This window comes from Lotus japonicus, chromosome 4 (assembly GCF_012489685.1).
Source record: "Lotus japonicus ecotype B-129 chromosome 4, LjGifu_v1.2".
Taxonomy (NCBI): domain Eukaryota; kingdom Viridiplantae; phylum Streptophyta; class Magnoliopsida; order Fabales; family Fabaceae; genus Lotus; species Lotus japonicus.
In genome coordinates this window covers 53,554,810-53,564,492 of record NC_080044.1, presented here as the reverse complement: position 1 = coordinate 53,564,492, position 9,683 = coordinate 53,554,810, and the positions used below count along the sequence as shown (strand labels likewise).

General features: G+C 37.6%; 2 protein-coding genes across 2 annotated transcripts; both read left to right on the top strand.

The window, feature by feature from the left end:
- Nucleotides 1–476: 476 nt before the first annotated feature.
- LOC130715187 (uncharacterized) lies at nt 477–4,333 on the top strand. The gene is made up of 5 exons (XM_057565260.1): nt 477–902; nt 2,725–2,761; nt 2,843–3,079; nt 3,173–3,220; nt 3,516–4,333. Exons 1-5 carry the CDS (start codon nt 601–603, stop codon nt 4,002–4,004), a joined length of 1,113 nt encoding a protein of 370 aa, XP_057421243.1. The 5' UTR covers nt 477–600; the 3' UTR covers nt 4,005–4,333.
- Nucleotides 4,334–5,056: 723 nt separating this feature from the next.
- LOC130714852 (autophagy-related protein 16-like) lies at nt 5,057–8,065 on the top strand. Its single transcript, XM_057564818.1, has 4 exons — nt 5,057–5,421; nt 5,765–5,946; nt 6,048–6,243; nt 6,716–8,065. The coding sequence occupies exons 1-4, from the start codon at nt 5,278–5,280 to the stop codon at nt 7,736–7,738; spliced, it is 1,545 nt and encodes a 514-aa protein (XP_057420801.1). The 5' UTR covers nt 5,057–5,277; the 3' UTR covers nt 7,739–8,065.
- Nucleotides 8,066–9,683: the final 1,618 nt, after the last annotated feature.

The window sequence follows — 9,683 nt, the reverse complement described above, 5'->3', positions numbered from 1 at the left end:
TCAGGAATATAAAAACTCATCACTATCTCCACGATTATAGAAATAGTTGTGAGCTCGACAAGAAACACGTTCACATAAGCAAATTAAAGTTGCCATATTGCGGTTCATCCACTGTTCGAATGAGTCTCTCAACACACCACCGCAGCTCACCTAGAAGTCTCCGGTCACAACGCCATCGACTTTAACCTCCAACAATCCCTCCTCCAAAGCCCGCCACACCTACTTATGTTTACATGGTCTGCCACCATCAAACACGCTAACCGAATCGTCAAAGAGCTGTGCGACAGAAGTAGCCACCTAGTTCTCTATCCCCATTGAACTAATGAAACACCAAAATGACCATAAAAAAACTTGAGGTAAATCACCTTAGTCGTAGATGAACCAAATAAACTAACAAAAATCCATTAAGTAGAATAAATAAATAAAATAAAACACTCAAGTCTCGTTCACACGCTCACTCAATACTTTATAATTGTCCTAAAAGCACAAAAGTTTCATGCATTTTGAAGAAGAAGAAGAAGGAATGTGAACAAGTATCTCAATTCTTCTCTGCGTTTATGTGAATAACAAACAACTCACTCAGAGAGAGAGAACAGAGAAATGGGTGGTGTTACCTCTTCCATGGCTGCGAAGCTAGCATTCTTCCCGCCAAACCCACCGTCCTACAAGGTGGTTAAGGAGGCGGAGACAGGGTTGTTGGCACTGGAGCCTTTCCCGAAGCGCGAGAATGTGGATGTTGTGAAGTTCAAAACTCGCCGCGGTGCTGAGATTGTGGCGGTGTATGTCCGACACCCTATGGCCAAATCCACCGTCCTTTACTCGCACGGGAATGCCGCTGATATTGGTCAGATGTACGAGCTCTTCCTTGAGCTCAGCCTCAACTTGCGTGTTAACCTCTTTGGGTATTTCAAATTCTCTCATTTTCTTCAATTTCATCTCTTCTTTTTTCTCATCAACACCATTTTCATGTACATTGTTTGTTCAGAAATAGAATGTGTATATTTGTCGGTGGCCTTGTGAATTTTCGTTTGGTGAAATTCTAGTGAAATATGGATACCCATTTGCTGAATTAGGTTAGTGAAAGTGTAGATTTGGGGTAGAATTTTGCTAGTGTGGATTGAATCTTTGCAATTCACGCTGTTCAATTGTCCTGTTTTGGCTAGTAGCATGTTTGGATCTGCCATTAACTCAGTTTCAATTCACCACCTTAGAAGGAAGTAGCTTCTCACCCACCAATTTACTCAAATTGATTCTGTTTCAATGTGGAAATCCAACTAGTTTCCAGACATTCTATTGGATTGAGTTTCCAAGTTTCTAATTTTGACAGGGTGGGTGCCATTTTAGGCTTGATAAAATGCAGTGAGCTGGGTTAGGTCATGCTTTCAATCTGATTTGCTGGCCATGGGGGTTTGGGGAGAAGTTATGACTTATGGTTCATCTGTATAGTGTAGATCTGTTTTGCTGGAGTGTGTTTCGTGTTGTTCTTCCATGAGTGGAAGATAATGAGTTAAAGGTGGAGAGTGCTGTTTCTTCAATTTTAGTATGCTCAAAATATTAGCTAAATTTGTTGATTTCATCCAAGTTAGCTGTTTGTTTATGGAAAGGAATTTTGAATTTAGTTATCCGACAATTTCAATCTGAGGATATACGGCTAAGTTAGTTATGGTCATATACTGGATGACGGATAGATTTCAAATATCAAAGCGACAACAGTTGTCATGAAGCGATGACCTGGTCAGTTATGGGCCTTATGGCCATCTATTGGATAGGTTTCAATGCAACCAGTGTTGTCATGAAGCAATATCTAGGTTGAATAAACAGCTGTGTTAGTTATTATGGCTATCTGCTAGATAGATTTGACTACATAGTGCTTTCATGAAGCAATAAGTGGGTTGCAGTTGCACAGTTGCACTTATGATTTGATTTAGTTTTGGCCATCTACCGGATAGGTTTCGATGCAACCAGCATTGTCCTGAACAATAAGCGAGTTAATGTGGCAAGCCAACATATTTAAACTTAAACAACTGATCACATAAATAAGATTCAAATGCTTATTAAGTCATGACAACACAATTAAATGCGCATCCAACCAACTGCAAGTCATGTCGCAAATATTCTCAATGAAAAATACATTAATCAACAGCCTTTTGGTCTCGTGAATCTCTCATGCATGCAGCCAAGGTCAGTTGACAGTGTAGAGTTGGTATTCTGGGTTGTATTTGGCTCAGATGATCCCTACCCGTTGACTATTGAGTGTTTTAAGTAAGAAGAAGAGTATTGCCGAAATTTCTTAGCATGGCCATGTCATCTGCTTTGCTGCGTCAAGGAGAATCTTCTCTTTACTGACTAATCACACTACCCAGCTTGCCTCAGTGCCTGGGCAGCCACATCAGCCACCTTGCACAACACTAAATGGAAATCAATTTAGGCCTTTATATTTCCTATTCTTCTCAGATGTGTTTCCTTTTTCTTCTGTAGACTTTTTTAGAAAATAGTAATGTCATATATATACATCAGCTGATGAATACAAAAAGTCACTTGTGTTTGCACTGTTAGATTTAACTCCATATATATATATGGGAGTGTCACATTAAATCTTATTCTGCATAAAGGAAGTTGTAAACTTAAATTGGTCAGCATTTTTCTAGCTTGTTTCTGAAGTGTGCTAAAGGACATAATTATAAGTCTCATGTCAGTGATTCTTCATTGGTTTAATGTATGCAGATATGATTACTCTGGCTATGGTCAGTCATCTGGAAAGGTAATTACTCTATACTCATATCGCTGGATCATTTGATTCTTTTGATCTTAGAGAGATACTTATCTGGATATCATTCCGCAGCCAAGTGAGAATAGTACTTATGCTGACATTGAAGCTGCATACAAGTGCCTTGAAAATAAGTATGGAACTAAGCAGGAAGACATAATCCTTTATGGTCAATCTGTTGGAAGTGGTCCTACTTTGGATCTTGCTGTTCGTTTACCTCAACTGCGGGCTGTTGTTCTCCACAGTCCTATACTTTCAGGGTTGAGAGTCATGTACCCTGTCAAAAGGACATACTGGTTTGACATTTACAAGGTCAGATACATTGTCAGTCTTCTATATGCTTGTTCTCATTTGATTTAAGGTTATGTATTTGTACCTGAACTTAGTTGTGTTATTGTTGTACAGAACATTGACAAAATTCCATTGGTGAAATGTCCAGTGCTAGTCATTCATGTAAGTACTCAACATTTATTACAGTCACCATTGTTATCATGTGGATGTTATCATATTTTCTCTGGTGGTTGTAACAGCTATCTGATCAAATAAGTATCTTCTTTTTCTCTTCTGCCAATTGTGATGAAAATCATGATGGCTGATGAATTGAAAACACCTCATAGCATGAGCTAGTTGCATAAAACAAGAAGTAGGAGTCTATTATTGGGATATCTCACGTATTGCACGCCTGTCTTTATTTTTTGGGCACAAACATTGCTTTACTACTTTAGCATCATGTATTTACTTTCTTCAGGGAACCGCTGATGAGGTTGTTGATTGCTCTCATGGAAAGCAGTTGTGGGAACTTTGTCAAGAGAAATATGAACCTTTATGGGTCAAAGGAGGGAACCACTGTAATCTGGAACTCTATCCGGAATACCTTCGACATCTCCAAAAATTCATATCAACGATAGAAAAATCGCCAACACAAAGACCAAGTTTTTTGAGAAGCATGGATAGATTTGAAGAATCCAGAAAAAGTGTTGATTGTTTTGAAGCTCCAAGGATGAGTACTGATCAGAGGGACAAACCAAGGAAAAGCACTGATTGGAAAGAAAAACTGAAATTTCATGAGTATAAACTCAATAATGTTGAAAAAATAGAGAAGTCAAGGATCTCTTGTGACCATAGATCTCCGAGAAACACGGAGCACCACGATAATAAATCCCGGAAGAGCGTTGATGTGCAGTTTGGGAGGGCAAGGAAGAGCATCGATTGGCTGGATAGAATTCGAGCTCGCTGAAGCTCTTGAAGCATCCCTAGAATTGGTAAATGGGTTTGGTATAGGGAGGGAGATAGTACAGAGATACAAAATCACTCACATGGAGGGGGTTTAACTTATTGTTTACATAATGCTAATGTTGCTGAGCAGTTACATTGCAGTGTTCATGTAAATCTGGATTTGTTAGGATTTGAGTTGAAGTGACTCTAACCTTGTACTAGTGTTAACATAGTAAATGAATCAAATGATTAAAGCCTAAAGGTGGAGATTTGTTATAATTTGTAAAAATTCACATGAACTTTTTCTTATCCCAAGTGACTAGTTAGTATCTAAATTTGATTTCCTATTGCTATTAATGCCGGTAACTTCTTCACATTTTTTACAATTTGGTTTAATTTTGCCAATGCAGTTTGCTAAAGCTAACTTACTGCATAAATTCTGCCATTACTATTGTAAATAGAAGAAAGGCACGAAAGGAAGGATTTATCTTCTCATAGTTCATTGTCAAACTCAGTCTTAATAATTGCTTAGATTAACTAAGATTAAAGAAGAAAAAGCTTAAATAATTTGTTGTCCCCCTAATTTACTTCATTTTGTATTTTAATCAATGTAATTTTTTTATCCTGTTTTTCATCCCTCTAAAATTATAATTTTCGTTTTTCATACTTGATGTTAACTTTTCCATCCAAGTTAGACAGAACTCCATGTAGACGCATATTACACATTAGCTGTCATGTAGGATACTACACATTTCCTTCCCTCCACTCCCCTCCTCAAGTTATGTTAAAATCTACCATTTAAGTTTTTTTCTTTTAAAATACACATGAAATACATCACACTTGGATTGAAATGTTAACGTAGAAGACAAAAAAAATTGAAAATCCTAATTACAATTACATAAACCAAAGACTTAATTAAGGAAAAAAAACCTACATTACGTCATCGAGTTATTAGTTAAATATTTTTGAATGAAATTGAAGAGCATAAGCCCATTGCAAAAATATATTGTTGTCCTACAAATGTGGGCCTGGACCCCAAGCAAGATTTTCAAGGTTAGTGAAATACCCCTTCATTGACAAAAAAAAAAAATACCAGGAAAATCTCAGGTCTCTTCTCCTGCACCTGAAATTGTTACTAAGTAAGAACCCTAATGCAGATTATCGACCCTCTTTGAGGATCCAAAATTGCAAATTCTGGTGCATAATTTTCATCTCTTTGGATTAAATTTCTGTGAAATCAAACAGAAATAGGTGGATTTGAATTTTGAAGCATAATTTGGTGGTTGAATTGGGTAATGGCGACAGTTTGCAAGTCGCAAGAAGAAATCGCCCAAAAAGCTATCAATCATGCTTTGAAGTCTCTGCGGAAGCGCCATTTGCTCGAAGAAGCTGCTCATGCTCCTGCTTTTCTCGCACTTTCTAGACCCATTGTTTCCCAGGTTCATATACCATAGTAGAAACAAACAAAATTCAAGCTTTTCAGTGATTATCTTATTTGTCCCAATGAAAAAGTCCAATTATTCTTGTTCTTTTTGTTCAATCATGCTCCAATAGAATAGTGCTTGTGAAAACAATTTTACCCATTTTCCCAGTTATGCAAAGTTACTGCCTTTTGATTATGGGTGCATTGTCACAGTCTTGATAATATGAGGGATTTGGGTGGGGGTATTTATCAGTATTTGTTGTTTCTTGACATGGGTATTTGCTTATTGGATCATGGTCGATGTTTCGCAATTGGAATGTTTTATTGAGTGAAGTATTGTGTGTGTGTGTTCCTTGAAGGGCTCTGAGTGGAAAGAGAAAGCAGAGAACTTGCAAGTGGAACTTCAGCAATGCTATAAAGCTCAATCTCGGTTGTCTGAGCAACTTGTTGTGGAAGTAGCTGATTCCAGAGCTTCAAAAGCTTTGGTTCAGGAGAAAGACAATGCAATTGCTGATCTGCAGAAGGAGTTAACCGAAATGAGGTTGATTCATATTTCTTCTGTGTTGTAACAACCGCAACACTTTGTTTTTTGTTTTTGTTTTAAGTTTGTGATTATTTTCTCAGCTTTAATTGATGTTGCAGGGATGAGTTCTCTCAATTAAAGGTGGACTTGGAACAAAAGATCAAAGAGCTAGAAGTGATTGTGAGTGAGAATTCAGAACTTAAAGCACAACTGGAGCAGATGACTGCCCAATGTAAGAAAGCTGAAGCTGAAAATAAGATGTTGATTGACCGCTGGATGTTGGAAAAGATGAAGGATGCTGAGCGCCTAAATGAGGTACAGTATCTTTTGTACTGGTGCATACTCTCTGTAAGAATGGATTTGGCTTCAGCAAGTGATGCAATGTTGATGATCATAATACTCTTAGTATATGTAAATTTCTTAGGCTATTTGTTCTATTCGAAGTTTAGAACTAAGTTCAGCTGCTGCTTACATGCATCTGATGGCTTGAAACTTTTGTGGTATATGACATTTACCTTGTTGAGCCATTTTACACCAACATTGCATGTACTTCTGAACTTATCTGTTCATAGTTTGAAAATTGAACCTTATTGGTTAATAGTTTTTCACTTGTTCTACTATAAAGTCAGTGCATGATGGGAGTGAACTTTTGTGATAGTTACGCCAGTAGTTTATTATGTGTACGTATAGAATCCTAACTAAATTGTGATGTTACCGGTGACATCTTATTTCTAACTGCTTCCTTTTGCTGCTGATTCTTCTAATAATTTAGTTTGTATCCTTTTAGGCAAATGCCCTGTATGAAGAGATGGTTGAGCGGCTAAGAGCCAGTGGCTTAGAACAACTAGCAAGGCAGCAGGTGGATGGCGTAGTTCGGCGATGTGAAGAAGGTGCTGAATTCTTTTTGGATTCCAACATCCCTTCCACTTGCAAGTTCAGGTTAAATGCACATGAAGGGGGTTGTGCTTCCATATTGTTTGAGTTCAACTCTAGTAGATTAATTACAGGGGGACAGGACCAGTCAGTTAAAGTGTGGGATACTAATACAGGATCTGTATGTTCTAATCTTCATGGCTGCATTGGCTCAGTATTGGATCTCACGATCACCCATGATAATCGTTCTGTCATTGCTGCAAGCAGTTCAAACAACTTGTATGTTTGGGATCTCAACTCAGGCAGGGTCCGTCATACCCTCACCGGGCACAAAGATAAAGTTTGTGCTGTTGATGTCAGCAAGGTTTCCAGTCGTCATGTGGTCAGTGCAGCTTACGATCGTACTATAAAAGTTTGGGACCTAATGAAAGGTTACTGCACAAACACAATCATTTTTGCCAGCAACTGCAATGCACTTTGCTTCAGCATGGATGGACAGACCATATATTCTGGACACGTTGATGGCAACCTTCGGTTATGGGACATTCAGAGTGGAAAGCTACTAAGTGAGGTTGCTGCACATTCACTTGCTGTCACATCAATTTCCCTTTCTCGAAACGGAAATGTTGTACTGACGAGTGGAAGGGACAATGTGCACAATTTGTTTGATGTGCGATCTCTGGAAGTTTGCAGTTCATTTAGAGACACAGGAAACAGAGTGGCTTCTAATTGGAGTCGCTCCTGTATTAGTCCCGACAACAGTCATGTTGCTGCTGGGTCTGCTGATGGATCTGTTCATATTTGGTCAGTACATAAAAATGAAATTGTCAGTACTCTGAAGGAACATACGTCCTCTGTTCTTTGTTGCAGATGGAGTGGGATTGGAAAACCGTTAGCTTCAGCTGACAAGAATGGGATTGTCTGCATCTGGAAGTAATGGTTTTTCATTCTTTGAATAGACTACGAGTTTGACCTCACATACAAAAAGTGCTTGCATATTTACATTCGGGTAATGGGGTGTGGTAAAGCTCAACTTTACAGTTTTCAAATTGGCTGGTTGAATTCTTTCTTAGAACTGTTTTATTCATACACGACATACCACTCAGATTAGGAACTATGTATATATCAAATTTTATTTTTTAACAAAGCTTCATTTAGACTATTCTCTCTCAATATCTCAAGTGTAGCATGAATAACTCTAGAGTAGTGTGATGAAGCTTTTATTATGGATACTAATATTGCATTAGAAAAAATTGTTTGAACATGTCATTTTATCTTGCTTGTAGCAAAGAGATTTCTAATGAGTAATGTTAGCTTCATATAGCTTCATATTCACAAGTACTTGGATAGCAGGCTGTAGAACTGTGCCCTTTTGCACACACTACAAGTGATCTGTTGGGAACTAAAACATTACCATGTAAAGGGGGTTATGAAAATGAAAAATGCTCCTCTAAAGTGAGTTTGTCTTCATAATGAGTAAATAAGAGACACCTTTAGATCTTTGTGGGTTAAGATTTTTGATGCACTTTAATTTGAGTCAATGATAGATGTAGCTTAGGAGTCTTATCCATGTAAACTAGTATTACCGAAGTATCTAATGCATCATTAATTCATGAAATGATCTCATTTTATTTTTCACCAAGATTGGATGAAATGAAGAAGCACAAGAACATGATTTTTATTTTTTAATTCTCTCTTTCTCTCGGTTATTGAATCATGACAGCAAAATGGAAATCTGGAATTGAATTAACTCCAGGCCCGTTAAGAGTTTTGGTAAGTGAAATGATGCCAATGCATGGATTAAGTTTGGGCAGAAGTAAAACTTTGGCAATTGTTGGTATTATATTTGTTTGGAACAAATGGCAATTATTGGCCATATCCATTCTTGATCTAGAGGACACGCACATGAACAAGGTCAGCTGAATTTGGACTTATACTTCATGCTCCCAAACAAAAGCTAGACATTAAGACGGGATATTACGAGGTGGACCATTTTAATAGTGATTCATCGGTTGAACCATTACATCTCATCGTCAGATATAATACATTTTTGAATAAGAAAAAGAAAGGGTCCATCTAATGTGCACCTGCTAAAAATAGGTGTAATTTTACACTAGCAAATTCCATTAACTGCGGTTAGATTTAAATTTTATATTAAAATAATTAAAAAATGGTAATACAAAGTAAATGACAGGATTGCCCATTTTTTATCTATAGAATTCCTTTTTTTTTGTCCATATCTATAGCATTCAATCCGTAAAAGTTAAAACAGAATCTCTTTTACCATGTAATCGTATTTTTGAATCTCAGAACCCATTTCATTGTTCAATTGCTCAAATTCCCCCTTTGATTTGCCGTACGAGCAGTGTGGAACCTGTAAATGGAGGAAGAGAACATTGCGTGATTCACGTTTGACACCCGTGGAGTTTGCGAGTGGGAGAGATTGAGATTGCAGTGGTAGGGTTGTTCCTTCTCCTTTTCCGAGTGAGCCTCTCCTCCTCCATCTTTCAACGAAATTGGCAACAACCCATCTTGTTTTTTTTGTTCGCAAATGAAATGATAGAGTTACACATATCATTCCTTTGCTTGTATGCACTAACTGTACGCTGAATGTCCCTCTTTTTTGACAATTTTTTTAGTTCTCCTTCTCTCTCTATGATGATGGTTGTGTTTTCTTGTTTTTGTAAGATACTCTGAGTACTCAGATCTTGTAATTGGTTGAAAGAAAAGGTAAAGGAATTCACTTGCTCGTTATATCCTGAGAGCCCTGTTTTTTTTTTCCCTTCTGGTATGTGGCTCTGTTCTGTTTTGCAGTAGCATAAGTTTAGTGTGCTACTCCTCGACTCATTGGGTAGAAGAGATTTGATGTTACTTTGCTCAAT